At 45.6% G+C, this 22,986-nt stretch overlaps 1 protein-coding gene across 1 annotated transcript in view; it reads right to left on the bottom strand.

The window, feature by feature from the left end:
* vav3a (vav 3 guanine nucleotide exchange factor a) overlaps positions 1–22,986 on the bottom strand; it is a 64,500-nt gene that overhangs the window by 8,231 nt on the left and 33,283 nt on the right. The window contains exons 11-25 of the mRNA XM_076138019.1: positions 20,772–20,840; positions 20,350–20,436; positions 20,150–20,235; positions 19,473–19,605; positions 16,452–16,561; positions 13,677–13,778; positions 12,925–13,016; positions 10,497–10,519; positions 9,637–9,655; positions 7,457–7,587; positions 6,111–6,176; positions 5,362–5,396; positions 4,923–5,039; positions 2,607–2,694; positions 1,880–2,009 (exon numbers count right to left, since the gene is read on the bottom strand). Of these exons, the coding sequence (XP_075994134.1) occupies positions 1,880–2,009; positions 2,607–2,694; positions 4,923–5,039; positions 5,362–5,396; positions 6,111–6,176; positions 7,457–7,587; positions 9,637–9,655; positions 10,497–10,519; positions 12,925–13,016; positions 13,677–13,778; positions 16,452–16,561; positions 19,473–19,605; positions 20,150–20,235; positions 20,350–20,436; positions 20,772–20,840 (1,288 nt within the window). The remainder of the gene's footprint in view (positions 1–1,879; positions 2,010–2,606; positions 2,695–4,922; positions 5,040–5,361; positions 5,397–6,110; positions 6,177–7,456; positions 7,588–9,636; positions 9,656–10,496; positions 10,520–12,924; positions 13,017–13,676; positions 13,779–16,451; positions 16,562–19,472; positions 19,606–20,149; positions 20,236–20,349; positions 20,437–20,771; positions 20,841–22,986) is intronic.

Below are 22,986 nucleotides of genomic sequence, written 5' to 3'. Positions count from 1 at the left end.
TTCCATTACTCAACCAACAGCATGGTGTGCGGTCAACATGGAGGCTTCAGTGTGGATCTGTGTTCTGGCTTTGGTTCAGAATAAAGACGGCGACAAAGGAAACGTGAGGGTTAAAGGCTTTCAGTTATTTCCTCTCACTTCTATGGTGAAATATAGAGGGTGGTATGCATCATGGGTTCAAATCCCCTATTGCTCCACAACAAGAAGGTCTCTAGTTTGGATCTCATGCCAGCCTTGGTCCTTTCTAGATGATTTAATTTCTGGTTGAGGGTATCATAATATGATGATGATGTCATAGTTTCCACTTCAGATCCTCCTATTTTCTTCACAAACCAGAATGATTGGTTGATGGAAACAAGGCATATGTGGGACATTTGTCTGTTTCCCTAACCGTCATAAACACTTCTGGTCGATCCTGCCATTGCCCTTGACCAAGGCACTAGCGGCTGCAGACCTGGACTTCCTCTACTTCAAGAGAGCAAACCAGCACAGTCATTGCTAAAACGTCCAATTAGCTGAACTGTGGCTGTGCTCATCTTCATCACCCAGCTGTAGTGCTGCTGTGGCTTTACTGGATATGACCCGAATTCTGCATTTACGAATTTTGACCCATCTCACTGGACGTATGTGCTGGCTTTCATTGGGCCCTGGTAAATAGAGGATGGAATGTGTGAATGCTGAAAGGACTCAGGTCAGTGAGGCTAATGACAAAGAAGCTAAACTAAGGCGCATCAGCTGCATGCATAAATAACCACAATCGTCCTGCGCTGCATTTGAGAAAAACGGCGCTCATCAGAAGTGTCAGACGTGGCGGAAACAGCTGCTTGGTCTGGAGAAGTTGCCAGGTATTGTTCATAACAGAACAAACAGTTCATTTCATTGCACTGAGGGAAGAAAGTCACACAGCTCGAATCTTCACCCCCAAATATCCGCCAGACAGCACGCCTTAACATCCAGCAGCAAACCGCCTGCCAACTTCCTGCAGAGCCGCTGCTGACTAATTTTTGGCTGTCTGAAGTGTAAGTTTACCGCCGCCTGTGCCAAGGTGAGCCGACAGCTGGATGGAGCTGAGTGAGCGTCTATTTATGAGACAACACCTTACGTTACGTTACACAGGACACCGCTAACGTATGTGTGCTATTGTTTCATCAGGGCAGGATTGTAAAGTTGTAAGTAGTCAGCCATGTTTAAAAAAATTAATAGATAAAATTAATAACAGTGAAAAAGTGGTGTTTTATGTTTTTAAAGGTACTAAAAGTATGTTTGTTCCTCATTGTGAATGATGCTATGAGGTTAAATGACTAAAATGCTTGTGACAAAACGTTTTGATGGACCAGAATATCAGATACCAAAACCTCATATCCTTCTCCTCCATATTTCATTTTGTTTGATATCAAGTAATCAAGCAATCTGTCACAAACCGCTCATATCAGCTTTAACAGCGCTGTGTTTATACAGTAAAGCTGTGTTGTGGCTGTATTAGGGCTATATAAAGATGCTCTGTGAGAGAAGGAGAGGAGACAGTGTGTGTGCGATCCAAACAGCCATGTATGATTAATAAGCCGGCAGAGCAGCACTACCTGTACCAGCGCTCTGTTACATCAGCCCAGCCAGCAAAGTCAGCACGGCGGAAATCAGAACTGAGTTGAAACGTGAAGAATTCAGAGCCTGTATTTCAAATTCTATCACATTCTTTATATTGTTTACTTTCAAACTATGTTAACCCACTTTAGACAAGATTGTGAGTGAGATTGTGTGAGATCTCAGTGCGGATGTACATGACCTACATGACGCCCCGTTGACTTTTAGGATCAAATCTCTGCTCGCCTCAGAGGAAGCCACAACATTTGGTTTTTAAGCTGCAAATTCTTTTACTCACTGTTGCCTCCGGATCGGTTGAGACGGAGCATAGCTGCGTTCTCTGCTTCCCGGTACGGATACTGCAAAGTGGTGTCCAGACTCCGAAAACCTTCTCTCAGGGAATGGTGTTTGTAGTACTCAATCAGCTCCTGCACACACACACACACACACACACACAAATGAAGCAAGCCAGAAGGAAAATATATGCAGTTACTTGCACTCATTTTTACTACATGTCAAATTCCCCTTGATAGTAACTTTATCATTTACATATCTGTCAATTTAAACCAGAATATCTGCAGGTACCTGAACGCATCGCTTGCAACAACCTGAGCAATATTTCTCCAGCTGCCCAGGTAGATTTCTATGTCACGCATTTCAAAATCTAACATGCAAGCATCCGGGGGAAAATGTTGGAAAAACTGCTCAAACAGCACCAGAGAGACTTTTTCACCATTCACAGCTTCTTCATAGTGATCAATACACTGTTTTGACTGATACTCATATATGAAACATTGAATTCTGCACAGGCCCGGCAGCAGCGGCACCTTTCTGATACGAGCTGGACTTATCTAAAATGCTCAAACCCTGAGGCAAGTATAAACACATCTCTAATAATGGTTCTTTTTTATACACATTGCTAAAATAAAATTCAGGCTTTGACACTTCATTAAGTCGACGTAATGATTTATTTATGAACTGCAGTGCTGGAATTTAGAGAATAAACACGGGCGGCAAAGACTTACAAATATGCTCCTGAACTTCTTGTTCTCTGCGATGTGGAAGCAGCCGTCTTTAGTCAGGATCTTTATGTGCTTCACGTCGTTGTTGTACCTGTGGGCCATTGAATAAGTTATGAGTGTAATTTCCCTCTCTGATCACCGCCATCGATCGGCGCTCGGCCCCTTTGCCCCCCGGGGGTAAGGGGGGAGGAGAGCGTGCTTGTTGCTGTAATGCATACGGTCCCCAAGGTTTCTGACACGTGAATGATGGGCAGTCAGGGGGAAATATGTGCGTGTGTGTGCGTGGGTGTGTTAACCCCTCGCTCCCCCCCACCCAGCTACTTGTGGTTGCATGGTCTGCTGGTGGTTTTGAGGCTTGGAGGTCTAAAGACGATGTGCAGGATGTGTTGTCACTCAGGCTGCTGATTTAACAATGACTGACAATGACCCTTTGTTCATGTCATCATTTCTGTCTATAATGTTGTGAGCTACGTCAAAGTGTCTCAGCAGCTTTGAGAAGACTAAATCTGAAGGAAGGACGTGTTGTTTTTGTTATTTTCCACCATTTTAATAGTGTAAAGTTTCCTGCAGCTCTGTGTTCAGGAAGACGAAGCTATCGGTCCTGACCTGCTCAGCTTCATTTTGTGTTATGTTTTACAATTATGCAATCAGTTTCCACTCAGTGTGTACGTTGGTGCTGCGACAGGGGGAATTGACTGATGAGCATTACATTTCAAAGATATCAAAAGTAGGCCACTAAATGAAAATAAGGACATAGAAATGAAGTAACAGAATTTAATCAAATATGAAAAGTGAAAAGCTTTTAATTTCCTTATTCAAATTTAACTAAAAGAAATTGTATTATGTAGTGGGAACATTCGGAATTCCAGATACTGCAATAATTAATACAGAATTTATCTCACATTTGAAATTATTTATTTATTTAATTGTGATGACACGACTTTCTCTAACTTCCCAGAGTCACAGATAGACGCTGCCTCCCTTATGGTCGTGTAAAGGACTTTAAAAACGCTGAATTTGTGCCGGCCTGGGGTCTCTTAGCTATTTTGACACGATCATCAAATGTCCTCTCCCTGCTCCTCCGTCAGAGGAAGGAAGAAGGAGAGGAGGGCATTTCCATTTGTCAGTAATACGTTTTAAAATACGATTCCCACAGCCACGCAGGCTTCAGTCTCCACCCTGTTTCCCCTCGTTCATGGAGAGGGTTTTAATAACCTTGAAGAGTCTTCTAGTCAGTCTCCTGTTCAGAGCGCCGCGTCTGTGCGCACACAAGCAATTAAGACTTCAGCACAGAAGGAACTTCAAGGCGCTGAAAGGGGGACGGTTTAACGGAGAAGAGGGGGGGAGCTAAAATAGATGAATTTAGTTCAAAGGAATCTCTCTATTGCTTACACAGCAGCCTGTCGTGTGTGTGTGTGTGTGTGTGTGTGTGTGTGTGTGTGTGTGGAGGAAAGCTTTGGGCTCAGACAGTGTGTTTACACCGACATCGTTTACCGTCAGCATACAGGTAAAGATTGTTAGGGCCACTTTACCCCAAGTTACCCTCTTTTACTCCAGCATGTTCTGAAACCTGATGTGTGTCATGACGCCAATATTTAGCAGTGTTAGGTAGTTGGTAGGTAGCTTTAGACACAAGTAGCTCATAATTAGTGGAGCTTTGAGATGTTGATCACCATATTTAAGTAGCAGAGTAACTAATGATCACCAGATTACAGGGAGGAAACAGAATCCTGGCGTGTGCCGCTGTGTGTGTGTGTACATATCACACTGATTCCTACAAAATGTGCCACGTTAATTAGAGTTGACCGCCGACAATGTGAGAGGAGAAAGCGGAGCGAAGTCTCCTCTGTGTTTTTCATCTGTTTCGCTCAGTTTCACACATTTCATGGTGGTTAGGAGCAAACTGCAGCCTGAGCCTCGGAGGAAGACCGCATCGTCCCTCCAAACAACCATAAATCACTTTCCTCAAATTGTACAGTAAAGCTGGGAATTGCATCTGGTCAATACTGTGGTTAGGATAAGTGATCGGATGAATCCAGCATGTGGCAGAGGAGGAGGGACACGATGCAGACCGAGTCGTCCATCACATTTAATTTGGGTTTCATTTGAAAATGTTCATTCCTTTACACCACAAAAACTGTATTTCAGGACATGAGCCACATTCAATCATATTTATGTCATTAAGTCAAATATATCTCATTGAAATTGAAGTTGCTGCTCAAAAAACTAAAAGGTTCTGCTTGAATTTGAGAGTAATCCTCCTCATGTTCAATCACATGTATGATCCTGGGCTCTTGTTATAGACTTGGCAGGACTTACTTGATGCTGACGGCGTATTCGGTGTACTCTCGGCTGCGATGGCGGACCAGATAGGTGCTGTTGACCCTGTTGATGAGCTCGGCCTCTGCTTGGAGCCTCTCCATGGGCCCTGCGAACCTGAGAGGCAGCAGGATAAAGAGAGAGAGTTAAAATGATTCATGATGTATTGTTGTGCATAAACAAACACTCAACGATACTTTCAGTTCAGCCTCCTTTCCACGTGATCTTAGTGCACTAATCTGCCCTCTGCTTCCCTGTCCAAACCACAGGTTGACAGTAAACGCCTCATCTGACTTGTTCCTCATTCTGATAGTCGACTTCTGACAAGGTTGTTGCATACACTTCCTGATTTGAATGCGTACACGATGTATCTGATCTAATCTTCAATAGACACTGGCAGCGTTTACACCTGCGTACACACACGCATCAGGGAACATACCAGGGATGGGAGGAGTAATCCACAGGCTTGGGGACCTGCAGCAGAAAAGACGGAAAAAATAGTCACGTGAAGCTGTTTTTGTTTTTCATGTAGAGCAATCTCATCAGTGTGACGTTGTGTTTTGGCTCCAGTCTCGCACTTAGCTGATGTTTTGGTCTGGTCTACAACAGGTGGCTTTATATAACTCCAATAAAGCCCCATAATGTCCCTCATATCTTTACAGCGGCGCAGAAACAGTGATAGCAGTTTATTATCTACTGGAAGACTGGTACAGTTGAAGCAGCAGCTGGATGGAGTTTGAATTTCATTTCGTCAAATGCAACATGACAATTCAGGGGAGGGAGAAGATTTATAGAGGCGGAGACGAGAAATAAGCTATCGACACTCAAACTTTGCCTGTGAAGCCGACGCCCAGCAACTCCGCTCCTCTCTGGCTTTCAACTCTCCTTTGCAATATTGGAAATATTTCATGTTGTTGTTTAAGAAATGCGTTTGTTGTTTGCTTCTCACTAACAAAGCAGATTAGACAGCGAAACACCTTCATCTTCAAAACCCCTGTTTCTTACAACATGGGCTCTTTCTGTCTGTCTGTCTTTCTTTCCATGCCAGGTAAAATTGCTTAGCACTGCTCAACATACCCTACACACACTCCTGTCACTGCACAGCGTGTAGATAAATACAGGCAACATAAACACATATGAGGTGCAACAGGTCTGAACGTAGAGAAGAAGAAAGGAAAGGCTGCTCACACATGGGCAAGGCTTCACAGCGTCGCTTGGAAAGAAGCCAACCTCTTTTGTCGACAGGATTTTGCCCTGAAACCATGGAGAGATAATTGTGTTATGTACATCTGGCTGACTCCGTCTCCATAATTCAGGAACAATTAGCTTGCAACATGGAGCAGTGCAAATTTACAGTCCTAGTTAACCATTGTTGAAATAATGGCTGACGGGAAGAGAGAGAGAGAGAGAGAGAGAGAGAGGGAGGATGAGTTCCTCTTGGGTTCCCGTGGCGATGACTCTTTCGGCTCGATGCCTTGATTTAGAAACACAGGGGGAAGTCGGAGTAGGCGTAAATAAGAGTTTTCCCCTCGGCCCCGGTGAGCTTACTTCCTCCTGGCTGGGCCTGGAGGGAGGGTTGATGCTGTGTCTCGCTCTGACAACACCTTTGATTTATGTGGGACAATAATTCTGCTCTCAAAAAAAAGGATGACTCACAAAAATAATGTCCAAAACTGACTTTGGTTTAAAAAATAAAAAAATAAATACTTGGCTCTTCTGCTTCTCGACTCAATATAAAGTTCCAGACTCATTAAAGGGAACGTGTTAGCATACAGATTCCCGTTAATGAGCAAAAAAACACATTGATCCGCTTCCTCCCTCGCAGCACTGCTGTGCACACTGAGTGAAGAGAGGCTGATTTAGGTTGAGGCAAACTTTTACAATGTTCAGCACATCCCAACTATAATACAGTTCACCAACAACTACCCTTTCTAGGCCTTTTTCTTCTCGAAATGTGTGTTTGTTGTCTGGCATCTAGTTGAGTTTGTGCAAATTCAAGATTTTTAGTCAAACAAACCTCTGACTAAAGTTAATTCTCTGATATTTCTGGTCTATCTGAGGAGCTCTAAGTGCTCAAAGGTGCTGGGCCTGTTTTTGAGCTCGTAACATTGTGATAAATCTGTACACACCTCAGCAAACTGCAGAACTAGTGATGGTGATAAGCAGCTATCAGGCCCGAGCAGCAGGTCCAGGGCCTGATATGAACGCTGGGCTGATAGCAACAGCGGCGTTGCTTCACCGCTATTATGTATGAAAATTACACATCAGGGACCGCTGCTGATATGTAATCAACTCCTATACAATATACTGTCTACAGTCATAAATCTAACCTGACAGGAGGTGTGTCTCTACAGGGTGGCATTCCATTTCTGTTATCTACTGATTGGTTAATTAGAGTGGAGCTCACTGATTGGACCACATCTGTATAGTAAAAGTCGAAGCTGAGGTCAGGATGAAGGGAGAAATGTGTACGAATCCTATTTTGGGCCCTTGTAGAATACTGTGTGTGAAGAATAGATGGCGTGACCTCTGACCTGCCACCAGGGGCTGTGAAGGTCGGCGCAGATTAATTCGATGACGTCGCCGGTTTTGATGCTGAGTGCCTGACCGGACGTCGGGCTCGGCGCACCAAAGTAGTTCCTGATGACCACCATCTTAGGCAGGCCTGGAGAAAGAAGAAGAGCAGGATTAAAGAGAAACATGAACTAACATCAGTACGGAAACAAAACTTGGATAATTTGCCTCACTGCCTTTTGACAAATACATCATCTTCTTGTGGATAGGAGCTTTATTGGAGATAATAAATGTGAGAGAAAAGTAGAGTTTGGATCAGACTGACGCTCTGTGATCAAAGTGCTCCTCTAATATTCATGTTCTGCTGATCCGTGTGTGTGTGTGTGTGTGTCTGTGCGTGTGTGTGACCTCAGGTCTAAAGGGCATGTTTGTCATTCAAAAGATGTGTCTATGCTCTACTAAACTATTCATGGCCCCATTACCGTCGGTAATGAGAGGGAGTATGCGTGTGTGTGTGTGTGTGTGTGCGTGTGTGTGGGCCAACACAGACACACACACACACACACGCCTCCCGAGCAATGATTTTTCCTTGGAAATTATTTGAACTCATAATCGTGATCGAGATCTTAGACAAAAGCTAAGAAGGCCTTTTTCATATCATTCTTATTGTATTAAATTGCCAAGATTGTTTATTTCTGCTCAATCAACATTTATCCTTCTGTGTCAAAAATCAGAATAGACCACAACCAAGCGTCACGAGACAGAATTCTGTGTTTTACTTTACATTTTGTGTGCATAATCACTCAATCCTCCTTGCAGAAATCCATCTGCTGCACTAAAGAAGCAAACTACAGGAGTGCTGATCTATTGTGTCTACATCTATGGAGTACATTTCAGTCAGGACGCGTTTGAAAACAGCGGGAGTGACCTCTGTTGTAATCCCGTCCATGGCTGAATTAGATTCCCTCATACACAAAATAAGACAGAAATGAAAGCGTGAGCCTCGTGTGAAAGCATCCGTCCATGCCACACACACACACACACACACACGCACACACACACACGCGCCACATCTCACATGCACAACACAACAATACAATAAAGTAGATGAGAGAAAGGGAATTCAAATGAGAGGATGTAGGAAATATAACGCCGCAGGCAAATAATAGAAACAAGTAAACAACATATTGAAAGCTAATACGTCTCCATCTGCTCTTTCTTCTCTTTCAGGGTGTGTTACGGCGCCCAGGATGGCAGAATAGCAGGATGACATGTGCTAGCTCGCCTGAATAGGACTTCTGAAGACACACGGCCATGGAGAATTGAGTCTCGGGGGCATGAATTGCATTCCTAGCCGCACAAGGACGAGCCACGTGTTAGCGCACCTTTGAAAAACCCAAGAAGAAGAAGAAAAAAAGGAACAGCAATGGAATATTACCAAACGCCAGAGGACGGCGGGGCAATCAAGTGCGTATTGATTTTAATGCGTCTTCAGTCAGAAGCGATTTTATGCGGCGTAATGGATAGAGGGGTGGAAAAATGAGTGCTGAAGCAGGTTTATGACTGATTAACAGACAGGCTCGCTGTAAAATATTGGTATGCACACACACACACACACACACACACGCTGACACACACATAAGTCGAACCGATGAGCAATTCAGACTGAGCCTCGTTGCCGTCTTCCATTAAAGCAGTTATCCCCCGGCGGCCTGGGTTCGTCTCTTCGTTCTTAGACTAAACTAGATACTTGTGAGACCCGGGACAGAAGTAATCAACCACCCCAATCCCCCCCCCCCCCCCCCCCCCCCCCCCCCCCCCCCCCCCCACACACCCCCTTCCGGATGCAAATTGGAACCCCTTGACGATCCCGGGAAACAGCCCCGATGTCACAAATGATTAATAACATCTAATTGAGTTGATAATTACGTGCGAGTCAGTGATTGTGCAGAGAATGAAAAGTAACAGTCCATTCTGAAAGTTATTTTTGGGGGGATTGACCCTTTGCTAAGTTCATGTGCTGAGGGGATTGGCTGACAGTGACACAGGGCGGGAAAACACACAGGAATAACACAAGTGTCACTTTCTAAAATGGCAAAAATTTGAATCATGTTTCACAGATACCACATATTTATTTTCAAAGCGAATCTGGAGGTGTGTGTGAGGTGTGTGTGAGGTGTGTGTGAGTTGGGTGTCTCACCTGGATCTCTATCTTTAACCTGTAAAAAAAAACACACACAGTTAACTCAGAAACACATTTACACACACACACACACACACACACACACACACACACACACACAGACTATGACAGTGTTCTTCTCCAGATGTAAACATGAATCTCAAGTTCACGGCTCACACACACACGATTCAAAGCGACCTCTCTCCCATCTAATCATCTGACACGCTAACATGAATAATTGCCCGGGCTCTAATTGTGCGTGGATACGTTTGGACACACAGCCAGGAACGCTCCCGCCCGCCTGACGCTGACACAATATGAATATTTTAACCCCCGACTTGCTATCTCGCCCGCACAGGCCGCATGCAGCCACCAACCTGTCGTGGCTGAGAAACGCACAACATATCAAAACAGCTAATGCATGTGCCGAAGCCGCGGGCCAAACAACGTCCCGCTGCAGCGCGTGCGTATGTCACAGCTGCGGCAGAGAAATGTTAGGGCTGATGTGGCGTCGTAGCCCCAACCCCATGAAATGAGGTTGCTCATTTATAGGGACAGGACTCTTTATGATTAGGCCTGATAAGAAATGTTTCCCAAACAATGCAGCCAGAATAAATCAGCACCATGAGCGGCGTATATTGGTAAATCACTTATATATCTGCTGTTTTGGGGGGCGTGCTGCAGTTCGGAGACGCTTGGGGTAAATCTCCCAAAACAATCTGAGATTCCACCGGCGACAGGCTGCAACAGCATGAAGTCAATTGTAGTCTCCTCTGCAAATAGCTGCAGGAGAGAGCAGCCTTCAAAGAGCAGCAACACTTTGGAGAAGAGGCAAACAACAGGCAGAACACACACACACACACACAGTGCAACCTCACCTGAGTTCTGATGGATCCGGTATCTGAAATAAGTTTGAGAACAGGCATAGTGAGTGACAGGTTAGTGTGTGCGCACAAACACTTAAAGGCGCGCTCGTCCGTACGAGGCAACACTCCCTCATTAGAGGAGCAGGCCCACGCTCCGGTCCGACCGCACTGACACACAACCTGACAGCCGGGGTGGAGGAGGTAACAAGGCGAGGGAGGGAGGGGGAGGAGGGGGGGAGGTTTGTGCTCCACCGGTTTCTTTCATTGGCTCTCTAAGGGACGGGCTACACCCCCGACACTTACACACACACACACACACAGAGAAACACATACTGTACCTGTGCAGCACAAGCTTGCGCAAACACCTCCACCACACATACCTCCACACACACACGCACACACACAAAAGCTAACAGACATATGCATGCTTTATGTACATATAGGCACACACACACACACACACACACAGATACACACACAGCAGGCCTGTTGTTCTTCAAGCAAACTTTGACCTGTTACACAGACCTAGGGCGAGCTGATAACAGAGACAAATGCGTGTAAACAATGGCTTATCTCACACACACACACACACACACACACACACATATACATGCATACCCACGCACACACACACACATTTTGTTTCAGGTTTAGCCTGACAAGATACAATAAATCCAATCTTTGTGACTGCAACAAAAGCTAAGTGTTGCAAACAAGAGGAGCTTTAAGACACTAAAGGATCATAAATCTGCCCTGGTGCTCAAAGCTCCACTTCACCCAGGGGAACAGGAGTTTGGTGCACATTTACTTCTGCATGTTTCATAGTAATTACTTGAGTAAGAGATTTCACCTTAATTTGCTCCAAACTGCACAAATGTTCTGTTTCTTCTTCATTATCTTCCTCTTCTCAGGTTTAACTACATATCGTTTGAGTAAAGCAAATGATAGGTAAGTTCCAATTTTCATATGCTCAGAAAATTCTTTTTGGAAGTAACTTTTCAACTGGAAACCCTTTAAATGTCCTTTTTTTTTAACTTAAACTCAGGTTAAACTTCGGACCGGTCTTCCTGTGTTCCTTCTGGAGCAGCGCGGCTCTCCGGTCCTCACCTCTCCACTTCCACGCAGGACGAATACCGTGCGGAGTAATGAGAGGGGGAATTCAAACCGACACCCCTGCCATCACAGTTCCCTGCTCGCGCCCCCCCGGTGGTGTCGCCCAAATCTACTCAGGTACACACTGTGCCCAGGTGGAGCTGGCAGTGGCGTTATTGCCTCTGTGACCTGATAGCACCGTGACGGATGCCAAGTCCAACATGAGCTGGCAGCTTGCCACGGGGAATACATACACACACATGCACGCACACACACACACACACACACACACACACACACACACACACACACACACACACACACACACACACACACACACACCATTACAATGTGTGCACACTGGATCAGTAAATCTTGCATGCTTGCCTGGTTATGAAAACATTTTTGCAGGGATTCAGTTTGTTGCTTTTGGAACACAAGCATGCACATTCAATACCTTAATAAAAAGGAAAGTTCCATCAACAAAAAGTGTGGAGGTACCTGCTCTCTCAAAGTCCAACAGACACTCTCACACACACACACAGACACACACACAGGCAGGACATGCTAAGCTGGTTTCTACACAGGAGGACTTCTTTTCTCTGTCATTCAATCTGGCTGTGAAGTTTTCCCTCCAATTCTTTCAGCGCTGTCAGTCCTCATGTACCGGGAGCTCACTGACAGAGGCACAACAAGGGCATGGGCAAAAAAAAGTGTCAGAACTTTTCTCTAAAACTCTGCGGCCCCCCTCCCCCCCCCCCCTCCCTTCTGAACATCTGTACAAAGATGTGGGGTAAATTGGCCTGAAGGTGTCAATGGAGTTCTCTGAGTGAATCCCTGGAATAATAATCCGACGGGTAACCATGGCGAGCAAAAAAAGGCAAAATATGAGTCAAACCAGCCGTGTCTCCACTATTCTTCTTTAGTACGTGGCTGGCATGTGGCGGTGGAACTTTGCAAAGGCGCTGTAACTGATCTCAGTCACGCATCTACACCCTTAATTATGCTCTGTGACGCTCACGTGTGCAATTAAATGTGATATCTGCCTGCACCGTCTTTCCTTCCGTGACACCTGTTTAATAAACACTAAATGGGTTTTGTGTGCACGTGTCACCGTGTGTGTGTGTGTGTGTGTGTGTGTGTGTGTGTGTGTTATATAACCACAGTCCGACAGCAACAATGTCACGTGAATGTGACACACAGAATGCTCGGTCTTATTCAGGTAAACTCAGGCTACTTGAACTTATCCTAAGCCTGCGACTACACGCCATGTTGTCAGATCAGGAGTGGGGAAATAAAAATAGTAACGCCGTCTTTGTTTGTACATGCAAAGGCTCAGAGTCCTCACCTGTTTTTCCACAGCAGCCAAAGCGGCCAAGGCATTCTTTATGGGCGCCTAAGCCACACTTGGAGCACTGGTAGCCCTGGTTGAAGACTCCTCTGCAAACACACACATGAATGACATCACATCAGTTCTTTCATAGTACACAAAGCGGTAACAAGTACAATCAGCTTCATGTTACGCTGAGTTGCAGGTAACGTGTCTCCACTAGGGGGCGATCTTCAGCTCTTCCCTGCTTTCTTTTGGTGTTTTTCTCAAAATTGGTGCCTCATTTTTCGCAGGGCAATAATCTTGTTCGCTCCACCCTCCCCACCCTCCCCCCTGCCCCCCGTCCTTTCGCTCCAAGAAGTGCTGAGGTGTGACAGACGTGTTTTTTTCTTCCTCCTCGCCATCCTCGGTAGGTGAAACCACTCAGTCGTTCCGGCTGCGAGGAAGCGCGGAAGAGGCACAGTCCTCCGAGAGTGGCTACAAAATTCAGCCAATTCAAAAGAAACCTTTTGTGGAAGTGAGGCACATATGCAGAGAGGAGGAATTGGAGTAAAGGGAAAAGCGATGAATAGATTGTTAGGGTACACTGGAGAGGAATGGGAGGAAGGGACGTCTCTCCAAACTGTCCTGACAGCTGTTTGAAGGGAAAGGGCACACATCTCGTCCTCTGTCTTTATGTTTAGAAACAACCTTGAGATCCTTATGCTGCATGTGTGTGTGTGTGTGTGTGTCTCTCTCTGTGTGTGTGAGAATAAGACTGGACCTCTTACCTTAACAGCATGTGGCAGGAGTTGCAGGAGGTGATCCTTTCAAAGGTGTGCATGTGGAACTCGTGGAGGTTGTTAGTGGCGTTCTCCGGCTGAATGTTTGATCTGCACAGATACAGCACAGGTTCAGATCCGTGGGGGAGCGTGGAATGAACGCACGGCATTTAAAGCACTGAAACCTCAGAGATACGTGTGTGACGAGTGTTGACACACACTTAAATATATGAAAGGAGCATTTCATTCCGTTGCCGAGTCGTGAGCGCTTCCATATTCGACTGTCAGACGCAGAGAAATGTTGCGTTCCTGAGCGTGATGTCAGAAAATGAAAGCCAGAAAACAAACAATAATAAAAGGGGAGCTATCAATGTTTTGCATAGCGATGGCTGAACACAGGACTACCGTGCACACTGAGCACCACTGTAGATAAGATCATGTACGAATCACAAAGATCTTCTGCTTGTTGTTGCTCTAATTTCAGGTGTGTACACGATTGGATTGGGTTAAAAACATCAGTTTCATTGCATCTTAGTGTGTGTGTGTGTGTGTGTGTGTGTGTGTGTGTGCGTGCCTGTAGGTTATTAACAGTTTTTAATGATCCAACAGCTCCATGTGGTGATGTTGCTGCTTCTTGTTTTTCGTGAGCCTTTTCCTTAATACACACGTTTGCTATTTCTGATGTTCTATTCACAAGACGGTACAAAGTGAAGTGTTACAGGGAGGAAGAGGAAGAGGACATCAATGCTGTCTTCTTCCTCTCCTTCCTTTCTTCTCCGTATTTGATTTTAACAAAGCTTTTAACTGAAGATTGTTTTCAAACTCCAATGATGAGATCAAGAATCTGTTTTGACGCAAACCAAGCAGAGTGATGATATTTGGTTTAAAGTGTCAGGTGAAGATTTTCAGGTCTTGGCACTCACTTACCAGGTGTGTAGTGTGTGTGTGTGTGTGTGTAGGCACTTGAAAGTCAGCCGAGTGCTTTGTTTGTGGGGAGGAAGATGATCTGAACCAGTTCTGGACCGATGACAGAGCCGGCAGCTCCTGTAGCAGCATCTTCTTTGCATATTGTGAGGCCATGCACGCAGATCAAAACATCATCTTCAATTGCATTCCGACCTGGCGCTCTGCTGGCATAGTTTAACTTCACATATGGGCCAAACGATGACAGCAACTTGGAACACGAGCTGTGCAGAGATTAATACTCCACCATTGGCACAGTAACTTCACTCACAGGTCCAAATCAAAGCCACTTAGTCGCCGATTTCACTTCAAAACCCAGAAATATAACATCATTATTTATTTAGTGTTAAGTTTTGATTGGTCGATTGTTGCAGGCAAACAGTGGGCCGCTGTGAGAGATGCATCCAACTCTTCATAGATCAGATATCAAGCATCAGCGAGGAGCTTGTGATTGTGTGGCAGCGCTAAATTAATGGAGCGAAACTTGTTTTCTCCATCTCATATCACGCCCCGCTCCTGCTAAATCCTCATTTTCACCTTGGTTCAGGTCTTTGCAGCTCGTTCTTATTATGTTTCTGATGTTGGAAGACCAGACGCAGTGAAAGAGCGGCGATCAGCGGCTTCACTCCAACGTCCACCACTTCTCTACTGTACCATGACGCTCGCTGAAACGCCATATTACGCAAGTCGTCAATATGTTTCCATGCCGACGCCCCCCCCAAGACTAATTCCTGTAAATTTCTTGCCCGTAGCGAATGAAGCCGTTCTAATTGTATTGAGCTGCTGCTTTATTTCACGCTTTGGAACGAGTGAATTGATTCCCTGCCCCGACTCTTCTCCCCCTCACTGCGATCAAACACAACATTCATTATAACAATTCTACTCATCCGTACAAACTTCCCTCAGGTGGATTCAGCTGTTTTTACGAATTTTACACTTCTTTCTGTGCTTCTCGCAATCTCTCTGCATGTTAAAGAGGACATACAGTGGTGTGCTTGTTGTTACCAGTGTCCTTTGAACTTTGGCCACCATATTTGGCAACAAAACGAAGGGTAAACACGACAGGAGTCCTTCAAAACCCTGCTCTGAACACGGCAACCCCGATGTCCCCACTCTGCGAAAAATCAGTTATTACCCATGATACTTTGGCCCGTCTGTCTGCCGTTTGAGAGGCAGGGCGACGGGTGCGATCTGCGGAACAATCAGTCAGCTTGACATCTTCCTGGCCCCCGCAGCCTGAATGCTATGGTTTCATGTGTCACCCCTGAACGAGCTCTGACACTTTACCGCAGGTGAACTTGAATCGGGTTCAATGCGATGAACTGGTTGATGCTGTTTGACTACAAAAAACTGCTGCACTCCACCGGGCTGCGAGTCGGGCCGGCCCGTCTCTCCTTCTTACTCTTCTTCTCTCCTTTAATCCTTCTAATCCAGACAGATCATGTGGAGATGCAATTTAAACCTTCCGAACACAACTAAGCACTGTTTTCTAAATGCCACACTAAATTGGTATTAGGCCCGTTTGGCAATTAGTCCTGAAGCGTGCGCGAGAGCCGTTTTTGTCACGATGCCATCGAATGAATTATCAGTCGGCTTGTGGTTTAGGAGGTTAGGAGTGTGTCGAATGGAACGCTGGCGTGTGTGTGTGTGTCATCTGTGTCCCATCAATCATCCCCTGGCTTAACCTGAAGAACAGGACGGGCAACCCCCCTAACCCAAACGCCGCGTGATGCGATGCTGAGGCAAAATATGGCTCAGGCGGCACAGACACATACTCTCTCTCACAAACACACACACACACACACAGACGAACGCACTCACATGGCCATGCCGAACTGCTCCAGCCACTTCTTTTTCAGCTCTTTGGTCTTGAAGAAGAACTCGAAGCCGCTCTGGCCCTGGTTGTGAGTGAGGTAGAATCCGTGGGACCACTGAGAGAAAGAGAGGAGAAACACAAATTTGAGTTGACAGAAACCCCGAACGAGGGGGTTTGGAGTTGAAAGGGAGACGAGGAGTGTGAGGAGGAGGTAGAGACGGGGACGCGGAGAGAGACAGATGGAGAGCGAGGGATGGAGAATGAAAGGGGGAGACGTCTGGGAGAGAGCAAACACCAGGGCTGAGGGGGAGACGGAGAGCTGCAGGACCAACAGAGACCAGACAGAAGAAGAACACGAGAGAACAAAGTCAAAGTGGCACATTGTGCGTCTGACAGCACGACTAGAAGCACAAACCGAGCATAAATCATCTCCCACCAAGCGCTCCCGAGGCCCTTACTCCGTTAACCTCTGTGTCTGCTTGTAGTCGGTGTCGCTAAGCAGATGCTTGAGAAGCCGCCTTTTTTTTTCACGGCCTCGGTCGCGGTTCAAACATTTCGAACCGCTCGCACGCCTGCCACGCTCGCGGCGGCGTCGAAACAAGAGCGATGACTCGTCTCCTCCGCTGAAAAATCGAGCGACGGAAGCGTTCCCAGTGGACGCAGAGTCTCGTGGTCTACCTACTAATTTGTGAAGAGTCAGAAGAAGTGTTTGATGGCTTCCGGCTATTCTGTTTTGCCTTCAGTTTATCGCCGGGATTGAAGATGGTGCAATCAGAATGATAATATATATTGTTGTGTTTTCTGACATAAACATGAGGATGTCCAATGCTTCAGTTCATTGGAGGAGGAAATGTGTGGAGTTAGGCTGAGAGGCGATACAGGATAATATGTCAGCCGCCTCGAAAACCCAGCATTACATCATCACAGAGCATATTTGACTGGAAGGGTTGGACATCAGATCCTTCATTCATATAGTCTCACACACACACTCACACACACACACACACAGATGAATGACTCAACTCTCCAGCTTCTCGATGCTGATTCAAGCTTTCCATCTTTGATTTTTCTTTTTTTAAACCAAGCACGATCTGGCAAACAGGGTTGAAGAGTGAAGATTGAAGACGAAGGTTATAGCTTCTATCTGAAGGATGGTGCTGCTGCAGTCACAGGTAGCTGCACCACCATTAATATCCATCAGGGACTCCTTGCGTAAGGCGGTGGGCGCTGTTTAGTTCAGCAGTAACAGGATCAGGCTGTGTGTGACTCTGTGTGTGGTTGAAGCTGCTGTGGTCATATTCTGTATTCCTCATCATCAATCTGCGATCAAACTAACTCTCGTATCCATCAAGACGGACGAGAACGATGCCGAGTTGATTACATCACCCAGTACGACTGCGAGCCTGCTTAATGTCGGCTATTTACAACTTCATTATTACCAGAATCATTGTTTCCTGGCACGCCGTGTATATAATTCCTCATAATGATTGGCAATATTCTTCATCGCTTGGCACTCAAGTGTTGTTTGTGTGGTGTGTGAGTGTGTGAGGCTCAAAGTGAGGTTTAACGATAACACCATCTGGGCCAAGGCAGACTGTTTCAGTTTGAGAATCAGTCAAAATGAACGGGAAAGTGTAAAATATGAGATAGATTCTAATTCTGCCGTTTCTGTACTCTCTTCATCAGAGCCGGGGAAATGTTTGCGAGCACGTAAACGGAGGCTCATCGTCGACGTATAGAACAGCGGCCCGGTTCGCTTTGGACGGCGGCGGCGGCGAGCTCGGCAGGTTGCTGCTTATAAAACATTGTCAAGGAGCCGGTAAGTAAACTCAACTTTGGCTCCATTTTATGAACCTGCATTTAACTGATACATTGTTACGGTCTCTCATTATGCTGAAGTAGCACTGTTAATTGGTTTGTCAGGAGTCCAATATGGCTCGGGAGTTTTGCTGAGTCGGCCATAACGAGGCAATAATGGACTCAGCAGTGCAAGACTTCCCCTCCATTATAGCTGATTGGTTGTTATATGATCTGCTTGTTTTGCTCCTTCTATTTTACGGCACTTTAATAGTTCATTCTGCTGTTATTATTATTTTATCACTATTACATTGCTGTTTTCACATTAGCTTCAGATGCCACGAGTCACACGAGCTGAAGGATGATTCTACAGAGCGTACAGTTAAACTATAAAGCAGAATATTGCTCAAATATAGAGTGTGATGCCATAAATTAGCCTGTATTCTTCAAAACAATGCATTAGCTCATGTGCCATTAAAAAACATCTTAACTAGGATAAACTGAAACTAAATAATTCATCAATATGGGTATTTGGAATCGTATTAGTTCATGTAAATGTATTCATATTGTGGAGTTATTTCTTGTGCTCACAGCTGTGCGTTTGTGTTTGCAGACTTTATGGTCATAGCGGTCATATTGTAATGAAACGTTACACATCAGCAGTGGGAGGTTATGAGAGGGCCGTGTGGTGTGGTTGTTTTCGTGCGTTAGCAGAGCGATCAAATCCCTTTTCTACTGGCCCTTGCTGCAGCATTACTGTGCCTATTGAGTGACGACGGTGCAGAGTGAAGCATGCATTTCCAACAAGGTGGGTTTTTTTAGATGTTAAACTATAAAAAGGACGCAGGAAAGATCAAAAAGCATAATCTGTTTCCTTTAAAGCCACTCGACTAATTCGACCTGAGGACTGGAAGCCTTGCCTCCATAGAGGTGAACATAGTAATACTAGAAGGTATAAATCATACTTTTCCTCTCAGCTTTGACAGAAGTGCTGCAGCTCAAACTACCTGCTTGTAAGGTGTAATAATCACACACGTCTAAAAACTAAAAATGACAGGGTTAAAACATTCATTTCCACTTCAGTAAATGCCAAACTGCTCCACCAAGCTGGGAAAGTGTGCTTTTCAACAAATACTGTTGAAAATCATTCAGACGGTTCAGAAATCCATTCAGCATCACGTGACGCTGAAGTGGTGTGTGTGTGGGCGTGTGTGTGTGTGTATGCAAACCTTTCTGTTCTCCTTATCTGACGTGGGGTTGTTGGTGATCTTGAATAGGTGCAGGTCGATCACCTCCTTCATCTCGTAGTTGTCTCCTCGCCGCTTGCAGACGATCACGGCGGCGTCGAACAGGAAAATGTGCCTGAAGGGTTCAGGGGACAATGACCTCACGGTCACCAATTTGATCTGATTGACTCTCCTCCAAAGTAAAGAGAGAGCTTTATGTGCTGGCTCCCTGTCTGCTGTGTTGACTTTACACACGCCTGACTTCTGGCCTCATCAGATTGAGTGACAAGCATTTGTTAAGCGTAATCCTAAATATAAATAAAGGAGGCGGGGCTAAGAGTATCATTCCTCTCCTGCCGTCTCTCGCTGTGTAATTGCATTCTGCTCCCTTTCCCTATAAGATCACGTTAGACTTTAGCGGCTGTAGCAGTTTCAACAATTAAATGAGGAGAACTCCACTCTGCAGAATGCTTATGGTGCTCATAGATGTCGTCCTTGCTATAATAACCAAAGCCTTTTTACTTTACTGCTTGAGCTAAAAGACACAGTGGATTAGCCTCCGATAACGTTTGGCTTGAAACAGAGCCTGCTGCTGGCTGCTTTCCAGCCGCAGCACCTGATTCCACTTAAGTTGCAATCAGTCAGTCAGTCAGCGAGCCTGTCAGCCCCGGCCGTCTCACCTGTCCTGTTTGGCTCGTTTGTCCACCGAGGCCACCCGTACCTCCCCGTCTCCTTTAGGTCTGCCGTACTTACACAGAGGCTGATTCTAGAGAGGAGGGAGAAGACGAGAGGGAAGGTAGAATGAAAAATATGAAAACAAGCCCGGGAGCGTCTTCTCTGTCTCGCACCAGGTGGAAGGAGGCCGCGGCAGCTGGCTTACCAGATTCTCGATGGATCTCTGATACTGATCGATTTCCCGTAACGTCTCGTTGTCTCTCTTGACTTCGTTGATGTACTGAGCCAAATCCTGCACACCAACCAGAAAACAATCCTTAAATGAATGCATTCCTCTCTGGCGCTCAAAGCAAACTCCTTTAGCCTGAAAGCTGTGATCTGCAGACTGAGTGTCTTATTGTAATGCGTCATTATTCTTAATTGTCGTCATTACTTTAGCTCTGAAATGTTAAGTGAGTTTAAAGTAAAGGCTGCCAGCTTCAATTACAACTTGTATTTATGTGCAGTCACAAGTTGTAAACACAGAATGACAAGCGGTGATGTTTAATACTCTGTGGCCTCTTTGTTAGTTTAACAAAAACCCTGATAATAAGCTTTTTAAAAGAAGCACAAGATGATTCAAAGTACCTTCATGGCATCCAGTGCCGTCCTCAGATTGCCCTTGTCGGTGGAGTCTTGAGTATGTTTGACCAGCTCCTATTGGACAGAAATGCACATGTTACCATCTGTGCTATGGCCAATCTGTCCACACACACACAACAGAAGCATATTGGCTAACAAAATGATACACAAACACTGATGAACACTGAAACCTCCACTGCAAACACACACAGCAACAACATCCCACATATGTGAGAGCCGGAGATATGAAATGAAAACAGATACGGCAAGAAATAAAATAAAAATCCTGTCTTGCCATAAATCTGATAATGTGTGTGAGAGCATATGTGTGTGTGTGTGTGTGTCTGAAATTGCTTTCCTGTGCCTGGCTGCAGCATAAACAAGACATCTAGACCTTAGCAGCTGCAGGATAAGAGAGGATGCCATGCATGTCCTCCGTACTGGCCCATTCAAACACACACACACACAGCCACACACACACACACTGAGGCACTGAGGGAGATATATGTGTCTGCGCTGCACAGCTCAAATCCCTGGTGTCAGTCAAGCTCAACCTGGGCATTATTATCACTCGCTAGACGACAGTGTCCTATTTATCAAGCCCAGGCTCCCACATCCACACACACACACACACACGAGGAGATACTGAGGAAGGGAGCGGTCAGGCCGATAGCTGGGACCATACATGATGGACTCACGGGGAAGGGGAGAGGGGGAGGAGTGGGAGAAGAGGAGGGAGGGAGAGAGAAATGATGAGGGTAGGTGGCGGGAAAGAAGGAGAGAAAGATTGATGGCGTAAAAGAGAGAAAGAAGGGAAAGAAACACCACCAGAGAGAAACTCGGGCGGTGAGAGGAAGTGACAAGACATTAGTTGTAGAGATTCTGGCTGTCACCATGTAGGAGAGTAACCCGGCGGACGCTTTATTCGCTGCAGCTACCTATTACCGGGCCGTTCCGCCGGGATTCTGGCCCATGTTGACACAACAGTATCACTTTGTTCCTGCAGATTTGTTTCGGGTAGCACATTTATATTGTAGAGAGAGGAAAAAAGTGAAGCCGAGTGAAGATCTGAGTGGATCTGCAGGTTTCACAGAGGTTAGAGTCCAGAGTTTGGTGGGGAAAGATAAATGCTGCGTTTTCTGGCAACCTGGTGAAAGCTGCTCTTTAAAAGAGTGAATCAAAGAACGGACAAGCAGGGAAACAAAACTGGCTACAATCTGACTCTGTGATTGAATAATTACTGCTCCCCTTCATGTGGCTCAGGAATTTTTCAAAGTTCAAATACAAATATTTACTCATTAATATATCTAAAAACACATCAAATCATATTTTCTTTCAGGTCCTACAGCCTCAAATTCAAATCTCTCTCTCTCTCTCTCTCTCTCTCTCTCTCTCTCTCTCTCTCTCTCTCTCTCTCTCTCTCTCTCTCTCTCTCTCTCTCTTTCAAACACAAACGAGTGGAGTCTTGAAGCTTGAGGGAAGCTGGAAGAGAGGAATATAACGTGGTCAAGAGCGCCTCTGGTGGCTGTACTGAGCAATGACGGGTCCTTGCTCATACTGTGGCTCTGTGTGTGTGTGTGTGTGTGTGTGTGTGTGTGTGTGTGTGTGTGTGTGTGTGTGTGTGTGTGTGTGTGCGTGTGTGGCAATAGATGGCTCTTTTGATGAATCACAAACTCCCTCGTGTGGCCGTTTCATTTACTGTCACTCAACTAAGTGAGTCAGTGACGGCTTTGTCCTCTCATGATGATGCGGTGACAGTGACTGACATCACAGGAAGCTCAACACGGGACTTTCAATTGGATTATACGGTGGGATATAAAAATAAGACCGAGCTTTTACATCCGATTACACACTGGCACTCAATTAAATACAAATCTTACATATTAAATCAATTTCAGCAATGCTTTGAGCAGGAGATATGATATCATAGAAGAGACGCCACCACATGCTGCTCCTTATGTTAACAACGGGGAAAAGACGCAGGATCAGCAGATGACCACATCAGCGCAACGTAAAGCCACAGCCACTCATTAGGAGAGTGAACAGAGTTAATGGAGTGGTGAGTTGTGACCGAAAATGTGCTGCAAATGAATCTGCAACCTCTGTTAACCACCTGCCAACACACAATCCCTTTAATGTGAGTGAGACACCGGAGTTTGCCTGATTTCCCAGCATTCATAGAGCTAAATAGAGAGCTGTGGCTTCATGATGCACGTGTAAA

This window comes from Genypterus blacodes, unplaced genomic scaffold, assembly GCF_046128005.1.
Source record: "Genypterus blacodes isolate CSIRO-AG114 ecotype Tasmania unplaced genomic scaffold, CSIRO-AGI_Gbla_v1 ptg000348l_1, whole genome shotgun sequence".
Lineage (NCBI taxonomy): Eukaryota > Metazoa > Chordata > Actinopteri > Ophidiiformes > Ophidiidae > Genypterus > Genypterus blacodes.
Note: the sequence above shows the minus strand (reverse complement) of the source record. Positions and strands in the feature narration are given on the sequence as shown.